The following is a 17,807-nucleotide window of genomic DNA, read 5'->3' as shown; positions in this document are numbered from 1 at the left end:
ATGAAGTTGCGGTAGGTTTATCAACACTATAAACGATTTTACATAAACCAGAATTCAACAGTGTAAAAAATCTCAACTAAGAGGAAAAATAAATATAAATTATGACAGCTTCAAAATGAATTTTAAGTTATAAACTTCTGATTTACTTTATGTATATAAGTTAAGTTCACAAGGATAATTAAAAGAGAGTTTGATCAAATTCTCCTTATTAAAATATACTATTTATCTTAAATTTTGTTTATACTATTTTTTAACCAGTGGTATAACTTTTATGGACATTCACTATCTTTTAATAATTTGCTATACTCAATTTATAAAATTTACAGAAGAATAAGTTTAAAACCTCAATTAAGAGTTATCTTTAATGATTTGAAAATGTAAAAGTTTTATATTTTCATACTGTAAATACTTCTTTCAATATTTTCTGTTACTTTTATCCTAATATAAAAATTATCTTGTCTTTTCCCTGAAGGATCGAGGGCGTTAATTTCGGTACAATTAATTTAACTTCTCGTGTAAGATAAATTTTATGATAAGTATAATCAATTTATGCTCTAACTAATAATACATTTTAATTAACACATTTCCTGCAATATTGTGGGTGCTAACTTAGTTATATTTATTTAGATTTATAATAACCAAACCCATGCCTCATGTTGCATGCTATGCATGGAATTTAACAGAGTTGAATATGTTTTTGATCCTTCAAGTTTCAGTGAAATTTAAAATTAGTTTCTCTTTAAAACTTTGAATCAATTTAGTCCTTCATTTTTGAATTTAGTCATTTTAACCAAATGTTGTTAAGTTTATCTAACGTTTTAAACACATTTTATGATAGTATTTGAATTGTTTACACTGTTTGACACATTTTCACTTTAATGTTAACTCAAATATTATCATACAACGTGTTTAAAATGTCAAATAAACTTAACAAAATTTGGTAAGAATGACTAAATTCACGTATTTCTAAAAATAAAGGACTAAATTGATATAAAATTTTGAAGAGGAACTAATTCCAAAATTCACTGAAACTTGAAGGACAAAAACATATTTAACCCAATTTAATAATAATATGTGCATAATGTATATCATTCCAATATTCAAAAAATGCACATGATTTTTACCAATAACTGTAGACAACTGACTTTATGTCAATAATTTAATACATAACACGATTTTTATAAAGTTAACCGTTAAATTATAACTATATATTGTTTTATAAACACGTTTACCGAAATTTTATAAAAAAGAAAATAGTTATTTGTATTTTTATTGTAGTTGATGTCCATTTAATGGGAGATGTTTAAAAGAGAAATAATTTAGAGGCTGAGATGAAAGACTAAAAAAAGGAAATTAAAAACCCAAAAGGGGATCCGTTTGGACGTGACAGTGGCGATTTTAATGAAAAAGAAATATGTTAGTTATTAATATTTAAAAAAGGGAGGGAGAAAAAATGTGAAGGAAAAAGTGTCGGCTTGGGAACCATGGTTAAGCGAAGCAGAGTGTGGGGTTAAGTAAGGGAGTGTTAATGCGGAGCGCTGGTGTGGCTTGAATTGAATTTGGCACGGGGATGAGCGTCGGTGACTCGTGCGAGACCAGCACAGAATGGAGAGAGAGAGAGAGAGAGAGAGAAATTGACGCATGCTAGCGCTGAGAACTAACTATAAAAGCGAATCAGGAGAAAGAAAGGAATGGAGTGTGAGTGGTTACACATTCACGACGCTATTGAGAGTGAAATGGCGGATTCGGTGTCGGTGGACATGGAAGCCATTTCTTCTCCACCCGAGGTAACTAACTAACGCTAACACTAACACTCACAATTTCATTTCATCTCTAACTCAATTATTGTTTTCATTCTCGTTTTTTTTTAACTCATTCTGTTTCTTCCTCGCTTGATTGATTAAAAACGACGTTCTTCCTTTGCGTTTCATAATGTTGTTGCATTGCTTCAGAATTATACGCTTACTTTAGTCTGTGTTTTTATAAAGCCTTAAATGAGGATTTCTTTTTTGTTGCATGATTTCCATGGATTAAATAAACTGGATTTGATTTGAACTTTTTTTAATTGTCTTAATCGGTATCACCGATAGGATTCTGGCAGGTGCAGATTGATATACTTTTTTTTATTTTTCTTAACTTGCAGTGTCAGCCTTCAATGATTTGCACTTTTTTGTTATTTTTTTTTTCCTTTTTTCTTTCCGTGAATGAGCACCCTGAAAAACCAGAGGATTTACACACTGTTGCCTATGCGGGAACCTTACAATAGATGACGTGGTTTTATTTTTTTTTTGGCCCTTCTTCTGGCTGTTAAAACATGAAGGAGGTGTTTTATCATATTCTTATGTAGTTTATTGTCTGTTCTGGGTATTTTTATGGCGCTGTTCCGGATTAATGAGCTACTGAGGTCTTTTTGCAGGAACATGTTGTAAGAACTCGTTATGGTTGTGTCTCTGTTGCTGTGTATGGGGACCAGGAAAAACCAGCGCTAATCACGTATCCTGATTTGGCTTTAAATTGTAAGTATCATGAAACTTTTTCCATATGATGATTCTAGCTCATGAGTACTCGTTGGACATGATTAAGGCCGTTTCAATAGTCTTTATTACATGGTTATATTTACCCAAAGAAAAACATGTATTACATGATATTGTGTTTTTAATAAAATAAATGCTTTATTTAATATTACCTTTTAGTTTTTTTAGTTTTTTTTAACTTGTGTATGTGTGTGTATGAAAGGGGGTTAAGTTATGAGTAACTTTGAAAGAGTTACTACTCATCTCAACCTTTTTTTTCTTAGTTCATTTATTTCATATAACTTATTAGTTCATTAATTCCTATTCGTCTGTGCAAGGTACTGACTAAGAATTTTTTTTTTCGTTAATATGCATTAAAATGCATTTCTTTATGATTTTTTAATGTGTTCCCACGTGATTTACAAAATCTTTTTATTTCTTAATTGGTGTGGTTATGTATGTATTCCTCAAAAGTCAAAATAATGTTTTTTAACCAAACAAATTATTCTCATTTATAGATTTGTTTTAATCAATAAGTTGGTAACGGTATGTCTCCTTATATTTAACTAGAGATTCAATGATGTGGTATTGGAAGTATGGTAGTTTTGTGTAATTAAATTATGGTTCTACTAGTTTTCTCTTAGAATATGCAACCGCATAAATGACAGTGGTTTGTGTTCAGTAAGAAGGGGGGGCCCGTGATTTACCAATATAATGGTTATAAAATAAATAAAAAATTGGTTTTATACACAAAATGTCGTAATATAAAGTGATGTTTAGTTTTTTCATAAACACTTCTAGAAAAGAAAAATAAGAAGAAAAATAATGAACTTCTTTATAGGCTAAAATTAGCTTATGCACCAGTTAAAAAAAAAATTATAGAAGTTATATACAAGAATTTTTACAAATTAACGTATGCCGTAAACTAATTTTAATTTATAGAAAAACTTTTTTCATTTTTCTTATTTTTTTCTCTTAGAAGTGCTTATGAAGAAGTTTGTCCAAACAACTGTTGTCTAGTTGACAAATCAACAATCTAACCATTTGCTTGCATGTGGTTTTCATCAGATGTCTCCTGCTTTCAAGGGTTGTTATTTTGTCCAGAAGCCTGTTCGCTACTGCTTCACAATTTCTGCATCTATCATATTAGTCCACCTGGGCATGAGGTCTCTAACTTTATTTCTTGAAACTGTAATATGCTGTTTCTTGCTACTTATCCCCACTCATTTTTAAATATTTTTAATTTTGGATGTATCTCGCTTCTTATCATTTTATACCTTTTCGTGAATTATTGCAGTTGGGAGCTGCTGCCATTGATCCAGACGGTCCAATTCTTTCTGCTGACGACTTAGCTGATGAAATAGCCGAAGTTCTTAATTATTTTGGGTATGTTTCAGCTCACTCATCAATTTCTTTCCATTTAGTTCATTGTATAAAGTTTTAAGAGGTAGTGGAGTGGAATCAAATGGAAATAATGAAATATGAAATAGAAACAGATTCGTTCCCTATTGTTGAAAATCAAAATTTCGGTAAAACCTTTATTTCCAAGTAGCCAAGTTATGGGTTGCTATAGTGAATCACAATTATTCAGTATAGAAACTATGCTATTTCCTTCGCAATCTCTTACTCTGGAAACTTTTAACTCCTAAACAAGGGTCTTATTCCCTAAATCCATCCTTTCCCGCCCCACTCCCCTTATGTAGCATGAAGACAATAATGTTAGATCAATTTCAATTCGGCTTCAATTTGAAATATTTGCTTTTTTTATTCTTTTACTTTACTATATTTGAACTGAAAGATCCTTCCTTTGTGCATTAAAAGTGACGTGTTTATAACTTGTGCAACTGATCTCGTCTCCTTGATCTTGAGAAGGCAATTTAATATATTTCCCCTCTCTCCTTTGCAGTCAGAGTGCAGTGATGTGTATGGGAGTGACTGCTGGGGCTTACATTCTTGCCTTATTTGCTGTGAGTCTTTGTATATGTCGCACTGTCTCTCTTTCTTTTTACCATTCTTAAATGGCTGAATGGGATCTCACAGATATTTCTTACTTTAACAACAGGTGAAATATAGACATCGTGTTCTTGGTTTGATACTTGTTTCTCCATTATGTAAAGCACCATCTTGGACTGAATGGCTGTACAATAAGGTTCTTTTTTCTAAACCTGAGAGGCTTTGTTTATTTATTATCAGAATACATATCACCTTTTGCTAAAGACTAATAATTGCAGGTCATGTCAAATTTACTCTACTTTTACGGCATGTGTGGGGTGGTTAAAGAAATATTGCTAAAGCGATACTTTAGCAAGGTATGCCTATTCCTGCAAAAGAAAAATTTCCCATTCCTTCTGTTGTGAGGTTGAGTCATTAACTTTATTGGTGATGATAGGAAGTTCGAGGCAGTGACTATTTGCCAGTGTCGGATATTATTCAAGCATGCCAAAGGGTTAGCCCAATTTATCTTACTTACGCTTCCGTGTATGGACTCTGTGTGTTGGCAGTTTGAAACTGAGCCCTTGTCTGACTCTCTTTTAAATATTTCTTGACAGTCATTGGATGAGAGGCAGAGTTTGAATGTGTGGCGTTTCCTTGAAGCGATTAATGGGTAAGATAACACTCCAAAATAGTGGTTTTCATTTCATCCAACTCGAACGTGACTACCTATTTTATTATACATATGTATGAGTTGGGTGGTGGTGGGGGTAGGAGTGGAGTTGCTCTCAGCATGGTACCAATTATTGCTAGACGTCAGTTGGAGACTCAGAATCTAATTACACATTCACTCGCTGTTAATTTACCACTTTTCATGCATAAATGCATTTGGTGACGCTGTAGTTCCACATAATATGAAGCAGCAACGTAGCCATAACTTTGTATTGTCATTTTTCAGGAGACATGACATCAGTGAAGGATTGAGAAAATTACATTGTCGTTCACTAATTTTTGTCGGGGATATGTCTCCTTTTCACTCCGAGGCTCTCCACATGGCATCTAAGTTGGATAGACGACTCAGTGCCTTAGTCGAAGTGCGTAAGACAATTCATATTCATTTTAATTTGCGAGAAGAATGTTTACCAATAAGCAATGAACTAGATTTAATAGCTACCGTGGGTGGAAGTGCAGGTTCAAGCGTGTGGGTCAATGGTAACAGAGGAGCAACCTCATGCCATGTTAACACCGTTGGAGTACTTTCTCATGGGATATGGCTTGTACAGACCATCTAAGTTGAGTGTCAGCCCAAGAAGTCCCCTGAGTCCCACTTGCATTTCTCCTGAGCTTTACTCCCCGGAGAGCATGGGTTTGAAATTGAAACCAATAAAGACACGAATTTCAGTGGAGATGTAGTACGGTAGTAGTCGTAGATGAATATAGATTGGCACCTATTTTGTATTTTGATTGTTGCACAAGTTTATAGTTCTTTGTTTTGTCAAAAATCTGGTGAAAAGGGTGATGTCATTGTAGATAGAGGGAGACGAAGAGAGAATCGACAGAGGAAAAAAAAAGGGGGAAGAGTTTAGTTGAAAGCAGCTATAGTCATTCTTTTATTTATGTAGTCATAGACATAAGTTAGCGAGTCTGCATAGTTGCTAAAGCTTAAGTGTTATTTTTGGATAAATAAATAAAAAATGACAGTTTTTGTTACAACTGTAAAGCTAACACGGTGGGCACACCATTTAATCTTACACTCAATTCCTTTTCATGTCGGTATCTTTTTACCCGCCCGCTGATACTTTTCGTCAAGAGATTCCTGACCCTGAAAGGCCGAAGTGAAATAATGAAAGCAACATCGGGATTTTTTTCCTGTTAAAGCAGTTAAGAAATTAATTGGTAAAAGCATAGATAGTATATGTAATAGTTTTTTCTACAATGACGAACTTGATATTTCTTGCAGGTATGTATGCCCAAACCTCCATGGCATGACTAACGGCATCAACCCGGCGGTACTTTTATCTGACTAGGATTTATCTTTGTTAATACTTTTGCCTTAACATGAGCCTCTTTCCATGTTGGACTTTACCTTCTTAAGAACCTTAACCGCTTTTACGGCTTCACCCATTTACTGGTGCATCGCCAAGGAAGGAAAAGAAATCAAGCCAAAATAAGACGAGTTCTAGGACGAATGGACAAATAAATGTCGTAAAATTTTCCAATATTCTATTTTCTTCATGGGCATCCTCTTAAATAATATACCCTACCTACCATGCAAAACAATAAGCTCAGATTTTGGCCTCAGTTCTGTTTTCTATTTGAATAAAGAAAAAGGTGCTTTATATCGTTATGCGACTTTGTACACCTTTAGTTAACATTAAACCTTTGGTTGCTCATGCTTATCCTATTTCCATGGTTATTCTGGATTTCTTCTTCATTTCGACAGGCCTTTCTTTTGTTCATTTCAGCATACATCTCTTCAATCATAGGTTTCCACAGCCGCACACGAGCATTTATAAACCAGTTGGATACCTGAGTTTCAAGACACAACCGAGCAAGTATATCAGATTGTTCATCTTTGAACAAAGTAAGAAACAAACAAGAGTAGTAGAAAAATACCTGACTTCTAGTCAACCCACTTTTCACTGCAAGCAAATGCTTCTCTGCGTCTTTGGGATACCTGAAATCCATCAAATAATAAAAAAGCACTTTCTTTACATATATTCTTTAAATTCGTTTCATGGATAAAACTCTGATGATTGAAGTATAAAGCCAGTCCAAGAAAGAGGCATATTGCATATTTGAAACTTACGGGTGTAGGAAATTCTGAAACATCCATGCCCGTAGAACCGAGACAGATCTTTCCGGCAAGCCTCTCTGGGGCCTCCACAGCTGATCTTTTCTTTTCAACTGCTGTAGAGCCCATTGCTTTTGAAGGAATGAAGTTTCAATAGACCATTCAGTCTCTTCCGTGCACGATTTGTTGAAACTTGATCCCATGGCAAGAATGTAGTTGCTAATCCTCTCCCGTAACTCCTTGTAAAAGACAGAGATGGTTCGAAGAGCAAAATGTGCATGTATTTGTGGGTCCAGCTCGGTAGCTGCATGGAATGCAGATACAACAGTATGTATCTCATCCAAACACTGGCTGTATCGATTGTCCACCTGATTTAAGAAAGAGATTGATAGTTAGTTGTATGACAATATTTCATTTACATGTTCTACTCTTAAACACTTCTACTTATCCGTTTTTCAGACCATTATTACCAACCAACTTTAGCAATTTATATACCATCCATGAATCTGAACGTGGACAAGTGCAATGCATTACTAACATGATTCTTCTGTGCATGACCATAATTAATATGAACATCAAAAGAATTAATTTATGATGCAGTGTCATACCAGTTGTAGAAGTGCCAGCAGTTGGGCTTTCTTAGATTCAGCAGCCTGCCTTTGCAATGGAGACTCTGCATGAGATTCGTAAACAGAACTTGCATTGTGATCTGTCAAGATGTTTCTCTTGGGTGGAAACGCTGAAGCTGACTTCTGCCCACCTGCTCTATTACCAGGGGCTGAATAGTTTAACTGTTCCAGATTTTCAAATGAATATCTTGCAATTTGAGCAAGTATCTCTTGAATCCCAAGAAGGTATCTCGATTCCAGTACTTCTGGTGAAATTTGTACATATTTATTACCACCCAAATTCATAGAAAGTTCCCTACTACTACTGCAGGAAATGGTTCCATTCATGCACGGGGTCATATTAGAGCAAGTCACGTCTGAGCGCTGTCCTGCGGCTGTAGATGTTGCAAGACTCAGAGAAAGTTCTTTACTAAAGTTAGAGGAATAGTGAGCATAATTGGCCATGTTTGCAACGTTTGATGTTGCCCATTCATTTGGATCCAGGTTTGCTATAGAAGAATAGGGCTGACAAGTTCCATCATTCTCCGGAGCTTTATGAAATTTGTTAGCATTCCACTTACTAGGAACTTCATTGTAACCACACTCCTCAAAAGTTCCAGACAAAGGGTTTGAAGTACCATACAAATTGTTGAAGAATACCTCTAGTGCCCCCGTGGAGAAGATTGAGGGAGCCAGAGCTGCTGAATTCTCCAAATTTTCTTCAAGACCAATTCTATCAGCAAGAATGGCTGCAAGCGAAGCAGGAGTGAGGGGCACTCCTCCAACTAAATGCTCTTGAAACTCAGAGTTCGCCATGGGATTTGAGGCATCTCCCACAATAGTCTTTCTCCGTGATGTAACTAATGGACTAGAGTCAGCAATAGTTGATGGATTAATGAAGCAAGCACCAGCATGGACATTACTTGTTGGTTCACCTTGCTCTCCAGAAAGCATTGAAATTCCATTTATGATGTGGGATTGGTTGTTAAGGTCAAGTGAATAGCACTGAATGAGAGGATTTGAGGTGGAATGATGAGATATTTCATCTATTACTGTACCACCTCGCCCAGAAATCTCCAGTGGAGCAATGTACATATCTCTCTCCATCAAATAACAAGTAATTAATGAATGAGGCTATTGATTTAGCAGTTGTCTTCAAGAAAAGGTTCACTGAGCGTTATGATCCAACAATAGCGAAGAGAGGAAAGAAGATAGACCTAAGCAACAAGAAACATCCGCACCATGATGAGAAAAGAAGCAAGTGGATAAATAATTATGCAGAAACATTCAAAATAGATTTTAGGTGGAAAGAAGAAAGGAGAGAAGAATTAATCAAAGAATGCTTTTAGATTAGTTATGAAAATATCAACTGACAGACAAAAGACGTCAAGTATCAAACCAAAATGATGCGAGCTAGCACAACCGACCTTCACTTAATCTGCAAAGGAGTAACATTTAACAACTCCTTGCCAACGTATGTTGTCTTTGGAGAACCTACAAGAATGACAAAGGAAAATGAAAAAGAACGGCAGTGGCAAGTAACAAGGCTACGTACTTGTTCAAAAGCAAGAAATAGAAACCATTGCTAACGCCATGCCAAAAAAAAAAAGACCAACATTAAAGTTGCGTTGGTTTCTTTTGCATGAACAGAAAAATCTTTTTCTTCAAGCCTCCAAACCCCAAAACAAGAGTGTCGTTTCCTTAGACCCCATCAAGCTTTCCTCTAGTGTTGCACATTAAAGACAAGAAGTTGAAGAAGAAGAGCATGAAAAGGAAAAAAAGTGTGTCAAAGTCGAAAAGAGAATGAAAAAGGAAGTGGGGATGCTGGAGATGAATGGAAATAAAATAAAAGGCATAAGTTAAGAGGGAAAGGTATAGAGGCAGAAAAGAGTAAAACAAGAAAAGAGGGGGGGAGAGGGAGGAGAAGGGTGAAGACATTAGTGTTTGGTGCAGTGGCACTCATTTGTGTTGCAGGCTTTACTGGGCCCATGTCTTGGCTCTCTCTCTGATCTCTTTTGTCCTCCTCAACACCCCTTATTATCTGTTGCCCTGCAATCATCATAATCAAAATATCTGGATTCTCTCTGTTCAAACTCCTGTTCATGGCAGGTAACCTCAGAAACATTTTCAGAGAAAGCCCTTTGCTTTTTAACTATTTTAATACCAGAAGACTAATGTGAGGAGAAAGGAGAGTAAATAAAGAAATGGGGTTGCAAGCTTTTCCTTCAGAATGTAACAACTAAGCGCACAAGGCAAATGAAAAGAGAGAGACAGGGAAAGTGAAACACTGTTGTTTTAGTCTCATGGCAGTGTCCTTTCTTGGTTTTGTGGTGGCCAGACACAGATACACACAGGAGAGGAGATTGAAGGAGTGATGTAAGCAAACCCCCTAATGACGACATATTTTGGTAGCTTGGATGATCCTACCTACTTTTACATGAATTTATTGTTGTTATTTCCGATAAATGGATTATACTGTGGAACCGAATGAACCTGTACTGTACCAACTCTTATTTATTGCTACAATTATTTACTACCTACTTAACACATTTCTAATTTTGCATGAGCAAATCCATGACTTCATACAGAATTATAACTTTGCATATCGGGTAATTACCATAGCTACACTACAGCCACTATCTATCTATATTCATTTTGTGAAAATAATAGACGTGCACCTCCTTTTTTACTGTTAAAAGCCATATCTTTACACACTTTAAATAATTTGTTTGTACAGGTGATTTTGTGGGGCCCACGTAATTAAGTTTTATACGATTTTCATTAATAAAAAATTAATTAAATGCGTGTATGCGCGCGCTGAAGGAGTGGGTTGTGAATCTCTCTACCTACATGAGTTCTTTTAAATCCTAAAGGTTCTTAATTTTTAAGTTAAATGTAACAACACGTTTCTAAATGTTTTTATTAAAAACCACATGCGTGTGATTTAATTAAAGACAACTTCTATAGTTATATTTATGCTAAAAATAAAAACAAAAATCTTAAATTAATGGTTTTGAAACATTTTATATATATACAACCTAAAATCCTAAACCCAAAACAACCTTATAAAATCAGTGTATAAGGTCATGGTTGCAGTCATTTATATATATAATATGGAAAAGTATACATTTTTTATTATGATATTAAAAAATACATCAGAATGATTCATCAGTGATTTTTATTTTAACAATTTATGGCAATAAGAAAATTATGTTTTCGGTTGCATAATTATTATTATGTGAAGAATGTGTGAAAGAGAAATACTAAAAGTGCCATACAATTTTTCTTTTGTTTTATGTTTCCTCTTTTGGGAGTTCTGGTCAACAAAGTTATTGGGTACTTGATTGGCTGGGCAGCAGTGCAGAATTGACTTCACATGACTCATAGAGGGTCATGTATGGGCTCTCTGTAACCTTTATGTAAAAGCCCATCAACTAGGTCAGGGGGTGTCATATTGCTACCCAATCTTCACAAATGACAAGGCCATATATGTATTATGGGCCTCTTGCTTCTCCCCAATTCTTGCACCCAATTTTTCTTTTTCACCACATAAAACCTGCAATTCCTAAATTACTTATCATTAAAAATATAATAAAACTTCCCTGCACATTTTTTTTTCTTTTTCGAATCGGATGTTCCTCAATATATTTTCTGTCTGAAAATGTTTTTCGAAACATTCAATTCAGAATGAATATTCCGGAATATATTTACTTTCAATCCCAAAATATGATGAAATGTTCGCAACTCAAACGTTTTAGTTGACAATTAACTCTTTTGACTTTTTCTTAAAAACTTTGACTATTTAGTATATATGTTAAATATTTTCCTTTTCTTTTTTGAGAGTTTACTTGAACGAATCTAAGTATGTGATAAAATTTTTGTTTTAAATTATAAAAAAAAACGACTAATTGGAAAATATGCATTAATCTTAAAAGGGTTTTAAGTTTTTTGAGAGTATTAGTTTGATATTTAGTTTAAAGGTTAAATCATTTCATTGATTTCCATTGGTAAGAAAATCTCAAGTAGTTTTCCTTTTTTTTTCTTTGTTTTAATTAAGTCTCTATTTTGGAGAAGTTGGTACATTTAGGTTCTTTTTATTAGTGTACATTAACCGCGTTAATTATGTACCATGTTTTAGCACGTGATTTTTTTAAATTTTTAAATTTTTTATTTATTTTATTAACTTTTAAAATTTTTTTAAAATAAAAATTTGTCACGTATCAAGCTGATGTTGTGCCACGTGGCAGAGATAGTACCACATATCACGATGTAGTCCCTATATTTGTTATCTTGTCTCAGTTGGATCTCACTTTTTATAAAACGGAAGTACTTTTATCCCTATTCAAATTGAGACAAAAATTAACCTTAATATAAATGTCACAATGATATTTCTAACAAAATTAAGTTTTTATTTTACATTGAACTTTATTTAAATATTATTTTATCAATAATTTATACACAAATATTAGGGTTGGTTTAAAAATAACAACTTTATAAATTGAATTGTAAAATTTTAAATAAATATATTTATTTTAAATTGTTATAAAATTGTTTTAAAATTTTATATTTGAATTTATAAAAATGTTATTTTTAATGTAACTCCAACATTTACCTATAAATTATAAATATATAAATATTTAACACAAAATTTAAATAAAGTTTAATACAAAATATATATTTAAATAACGTTCAATATAAAATATATATTTAAATACACAACGAATTTTTCACAATAAAAATCCAATTGAAAAAAAAAGACTTATTTAAGATTTTATTAAAAAATAGAGAACCATTTAACCTAGTTTAAAGAAAGGAAGGTACAAAAGAAATACCAAAACAACATTTTTTTTAAGAAAATAAGATAAACTATAAGATTAGGCCAATAAAACATACTAACGTACCCTTAGAAGCATTATGCTATATTAAAATATAAAGTTTCTAAAATTCATATAATGTTAATAGTATTATTTTTTAAAATTTATCTGCGATTAACTAATTTTTCAGCAATTAGTGGAAAAACTCAGTGATGTTGAAAATAATTGATTATAAAATAAAATTGAACAATTCATACATTTATTGAAAATTGAAAATATTAAAGTGTAACTGTGACTGAGACTGCAAAACATCTACACTCAGCACTCAGTCTGAAATGTCATTAATAGCCAATAGTGGTTTGTGTAACACTAATCAACCACTAATCACGTGCTTATATATTGCAATCACTCTTTTCAGTTTGATCGGGATATAGTTGTTGTTGTTTTGTAATGATATTTGAAATATAACCTGTTTCTTTTTTTTTTTTTCATGATAGTTTTTATAAACATAAAATTGATTTATTTTTTATTCTATTTTAAGGCAGTTTTACATTTCTTACGTTTTGTCATAATTGGGAAGGAAAAAACGTACTGGTGAATTAAACGAAGAAATTCATAATTAATGAATATGTAACAAAATCAAATATTTTTTAAAACCATAACTAATGGAAATTAAATTTTGAAGTAAATAAAATAATCCAACGGTGTAGTTTTACGCTGACGAGCATTCACAGTCACATGTTCCTTAAGGTTTGTCACAAGCCATCATCACAAGATTTTGTAACTTTTTGGTCTTTTGCCTTCAATTCGGGGTTAACACATGAACCACAAAATAAGGTTTTATTTTAACCTCAACTACCTGTTACCTTTTTCTTCTTAAACACAACATAAATATCGTTAGAGATTAAGGAAGAAAAGAGTAGAAATCATTTATTAAACAACAAATGTGAAAGTAATCAATATTTATAAACGGAATTAATTTAAAACATATATACTATTAGCATATTGAATGATTCTTAACCTGTTTCTTTCAAATTCAATTTTGAATATAACGATGTTTTTTTAATCAAAATAAAATAACAGTACAGTGTGTTTGAAATTAAATCAAATATGTCTTTATTGAGCTTAACGACAAATTAATTTAGAATGTTAATGATTAGAAGTCTTCTTCCTTTGTATTTGAGACTTTGAGTACACGAAAGCCCGAAACAAACTCGCAAGTTGCAACGCAATAATCCACCCCCAATAACGCACGCAAATGTTAAATCATATTAATAAGCGATTCCAATTAATGTCAAACACATCCATCTCTTTCTGCCTCATCGTAATCTTATAACCTTAAATATTTCACCTTTTCTTAAACGTAATCTTTCTTTCTTTCTTATGTTCTGTTTTTTCTTTCTAAACTTCCAGCCGGAATTCCAAATTAGTGTGGGATCTTCGAGGCCATAACGTAACACAAAAAAAAAAAAAACCTTGAAAGTGCACGCAATTCACTACATGCAAGTATTAATTTTTCTTTCTATTTCTATTTAAAGGGCCTAACAATCATAAACCGGGAATGGTTAACGAACCAATGGATCAATACCAAAATTATTGTATAACTCACCAAGATTAGCACTCGTTTTAACCATGTTAAATGCTTTCAAGTTAATCATGTCTGCCATCAAAACAAAAAAAAAAATCCTGAAGTGTGTATTATATTTCCTAAAAGTAAACAGAAAAGTAAGTCTACTTCATTGTAGCAACGACTATTACTTGAATTTATGTTGATGTTTTTTTGCTTTTAATTTTTTTTTTTTGGATATGCAAAACATGAAGATGTTGCTATTCATGTTGAATTCTAAAACTGCATAGTTGAAGTACTTATTAGGATCGAGGACAGATATATAGTTGATTATATAAATGAGGAAGAGGGATACAAGAAAAGTATTAATTAACAATGAAAAGTTGAAGTTGCAAAGAAAGCATGCAGGAACAATTAACCAATTAATAGTAATATATAGTAACTAAGGTAGTAGGAATGAAGTGAAGAAGGTACGTAGTGTGAGAGTGATATCGATGAAACTTGATCAGTGCAGAATGGTAGCCATAGCAACCTCCCCAAGTTTCTGAAGGTTAAGCTTCACGACGGTGTCCACAAACATCTTGGTATCAACGCCGGTGTTCCCTTCGGGAATGTCCACGACGTAGGATTCCAACACAACGGTGTAAACCTTACCGTCCTTGTTGAACTCGTTCACCGACGTGACGGAGCGGTAGTTGTGGAGCCTGTGCTCGCCGCCGACCACGCGGAAGCTGAGCAGGTGGTTGACGTCGTCGAGAATCTCGAGGCGCTCGGTGCTGGTGGAGGCAGGGAGGCCGGAGACGACGGTGACCTCCCGGATGCTGCCGACGCCGCCGTCGCCGGAGCGCATGTTGCAGCTCTTGATGAAGTGCTTGTACTTCTGCGGGTTGTCGAAGCTTCGAATGAGGGGCCAGACGGTGTGCGCGGGAGCCTCGATACGTTGCGCTATGATGGAGGTGCAGATTTTGGGGGATGGCGCGAACTTGTGGTGCGTGTTGATGGTGCTTTCGAGTTCCGTGAATTCCTCTAGGGTTAGACCTAGCTCAAGCACTGCTTCTGAAGCCATAACGGTTAGTTTTCTTTTTATTTGGCCTTTGGGTTTCGCTTTGTGTGGGAGCGTTTCCTAGTGTAACGAGGGGAAAGGAGGTTCGTGTTTTTCTTCTTCTTCGTCTTCATTCATGAAAACCAGATGAATAGTGAACGTCAAATCCAACAACACGTTTGGTGACGTGACTCTTATTTATCTTTCAGCCTTACTTTACTATGCCTCTTTTCTCTTAGACAGATATGCCCTCAACAAATTTTTTTCTTTATCTTTTTTCAAAATTTTATATATTTTGAACTCTTTAGGCTAAAATAACATTAAAAAAAAAGGTGACTTTGAAAATATTATTTATATGTTTTTCATCTATTATATTCTAAATAAAAAAACTAAAAAATCAATTTTAACGCAAAAAGTGGTGATAGAAGAGGGAAGTGGTCGCAATCGAAGAAAAGGAAAAGGCTGAGATGGAGATACGCGGTTCATGTGAGTTCTTTATCGAACTCTGACCCTCGTGTGGACCCACCATTCATTATGTTATGACCAACAAATTTGTGTAATGTTTTTGTTGTTGTTGCAGTATAATGTATTGTTTTTATGTTGATGAATGAAGTTGATAAAAAAAAGGAGAAATGGTTGATTAGTGAAGGATGAGACATGGCATGTTTGTTTACTGTGGACTCTCACTGTCGTCCATGCATGCCTACCAGATGTCCAAAGGGCAGGCCCATATGCACCAACTATAAATGGGCTCGATTATAAATCTTCTACACTCTTTTCAAAATTACTTAAGTTTCACCTACTTCTTGCATACATAGTCATTTTTATTTTTTTAAAATTTGACCTAAAAGATATCAGTTATAAACTGAAGATGCAAATAATTATTTTTGATCCTGTTTTTAGAAGATTTTAATTAGATAAATTAGGAAAATAAGAAGTGACTATTTGACATACTGATATAACTATCAACATAAAATTAAAATAGACTTAATATTAAATGATAAAATAAATATTATAGATAATATAATTATAAAAATAAAGAATAAGAGAAAACTAATTATTATACATGATCATTAATATATATGTATAAAATTGTAAAAAGAAGTAGTATAAGAAGAAAAACAAAATATTAAAGAGCTAATATAGTAAAAGAAAAACATTTACCGTAGCTAACAAATTTATCAAGCTTTTCTGTTAGTAAATTTTTTTAATCATAATTCTATGCCTATATTTTTAAAAATTCATGTTTTGCTTTTTTTTTTCTCTTCGATTTTTAGCTATTAGTAACTTTGTTGAATTTTAAATTTTTAAAAATTCACATTTGTACTTAAACGTTTAATTAACTAAGTAAGAATTATTGACTTGAAAATTGGATCAAGACATATTTTAAATGTAAAAATAAATAAATAAATAAATTTAAATATATTTTAAATTATTTATGAACACGTGTTAACTAATTTTTACCACTTGTACCTATCTCACGTTCAGAATGTACATGTTTTAACGTGAGAAGTATGTTAAAGATTTTACATTAACTAAAAGATGAACTTACAATATATATATATATATATATATATATATATATATATATATATATATAAATGATTACAAACATTATTTTATAAATTGATTTTGTAAGATTGTTTTAGGTTCCAAGTTCATTCTTAAGATGATGTCAAGTCATCTAAATTCCATCGTAATAAGATTTGTTGTTTGTTAGGTCTATAATATCATTTGTTATTGAATCTTTATTAAATAATCAATTAATGTCTAGTCTCATGCTCAAAATGTATATCTTTGAGTTATATAGAAAATCTCACATGAATCACAAAGATATGGTGAATTTAAAATATATATAAATAAATGAAAAATTAAAAATTAAACTAAAAAAATATTACGTATTTATTTTTTAAAATGGATTTAGTTAAAAAATTCACTCGTCGTATATAAATTACACTTACATGGTCACGAGAAACAATGTACCTTTACTTTTTTTTTTTTTTTTTTTTCATTTTCGATCTCATTATTATAGATGTCACTTTAAATGAGTAATTGGTTTAAGAAAGCTAGCTAGCTTCCATAATTAAAAAAAAAAAAATCATTCTTACCACATGTAAGACACGTATTTGTTTTATATTTTACCTTTTAAACTTTAAGCTATTAAATCAAACACATCTAATCAGTTAACTTTATGGTAAACCTTTTTAAAATTTTAGATTAATAAATAAATGAAAAACAAAGAAACTATAATCATAAAAAAACTTAAAGATTAAAATAGCACATTTTGTTAAATATATAAAATATATAAATCAAAATTACAAGTAAGCTAAAAAAAGTTAAGATATTATTAATAAATAAAGACAATTATATTTTAACAATTAAATTTTCAAAACTTTTATTTAAACAATAAACATAAATTATAAAATAATAGTGTATACCTTTACTATATTTTAATGTACGGATATGACTATTCCCAGGTGATGGGTGATGTGGTGCAGGCATGGAAATGGAAGGAAGAATAATTCTCTTGATCCCGC

General features: G+C 32.6%; 3 protein-coding genes across 8 annotated transcripts; 1 reads left to right on the top strand and 2 right to left on the bottom strand.

The window, feature by feature from the left end:
• Positions 1 to 1,544: 1,544 nt before the first annotated feature.
• Positions 1,545 to 6,158, top strand: LOC114164667 (protein NDL2-like). 2 transcript variants are annotated; one of them, XM_028049407.2, is made up of 11 exons: positions 1,545 to 1,787; positions 2,417 to 2,516; positions 3,582 to 3,679; positions 3,811 to 3,899; positions 4,420 to 4,480; positions 4,576 to 4,662; positions 4,745 to 4,822; positions 4,903 to 4,959; positions 5,063 to 5,118; positions 5,404 to 5,539; positions 5,637 to 6,158. In XM_028049407.2, exons 1-11 carry the CDS (start codon positions 1,692 to 1,694, stop codon positions 5,856 to 5,858), a joined length of 1,080 nt encoding a protein of 359 aa, XP_027905208.1. In that variant the 5' UTR covers positions 1,545 to 1,691; the 3' UTR covers positions 5,859 to 6,158. The 2 variants fall into 2 exon arrangements, with proteins under 2 accessions (XP_027905208.1, XP_027905209.1); XM_028049408.2 differs by having other exon boundaries at positions 1,576 to 1,787; positions 3,582 to 3,704.
• A 474-nt stretch (positions 6,159 to 6,632) lies between these two features.
• Positions 6,633 to 10,235, bottom strand: LOC114164666 (homeobox protein ATH1-like). Of its 5 annotated transcripts, XM_028049405.2 has the most exons (7): positions 9,784 to 10,234; positions 9,464 to 9,570; positions 9,275 to 9,341; positions 7,848 to 9,064; positions 7,255 to 7,607; positions 7,062 to 7,122; positions 6,633 to 6,974 (listed from the first exon to the last, which is right to left on the bottom strand). In XM_028049405.2, the coding sequence occupies exons 4-7, from the start codon at positions 8,952 to 8,954 to the stop codon at positions 6,810 to 6,812; spliced, it is 1,686 nt and encodes a 561-aa protein (XP_027905206.1). In that variant the 5' UTR covers positions 8,955 to 9,064; positions 9,275 to 9,341; positions 9,464 to 9,570; positions 9,784 to 10,234; the 3' UTR covers positions 6,633 to 6,809. The 5 variants fall into 5 exon arrangements, with proteins under 5 accessions (XP_027905206.1, XP_027905207.1, XP_027905205.1 ...); XM_028049406.2 differs by having other exon boundaries at positions 9,428 to 10,234; XM_028049404.2 differs by having other exon boundaries at positions 9,464 to 10,234.
• A 4,303-nt stretch (positions 10,236 to 14,538) lies between these two features.
• LOC114162335 (abscisic acid receptor PYL2-like) lies at positions 14,539 to 15,519 on the bottom strand. The gene has a single exon (XM_028046189.2). It carries the CDS (start codon positions 15,292 to 15,294, stop codon positions 14,734 to 14,736), a length of 561 nt encoding a protein of 186 aa, XP_027901990.1. The 5' UTR covers positions 15,295 to 15,519; the 3' UTR covers positions 14,539 to 14,733.
• Positions 15,520 to 17,807: the final 2,288 nt, after the last annotated feature.

Source organism: Vigna unguiculata, chromosome 9 (genome assembly GCF_037176805.1).
Source record: "Vigna unguiculata cultivar grain cowpea cultivar isolate G323 ecotype 2 chromosome 9, ASM3717680v1, whole genome shotgun sequence".
Lineage (NCBI taxonomy): Eukaryota > Viridiplantae > Streptophyta > Magnoliopsida > Fabales > Fabaceae > Vigna > Vigna unguiculata.
The sequence above is the reverse complement of the archived record's forward strand: the minus strand, read 5'-3'. Positions and strand labels throughout refer to the sequence as shown.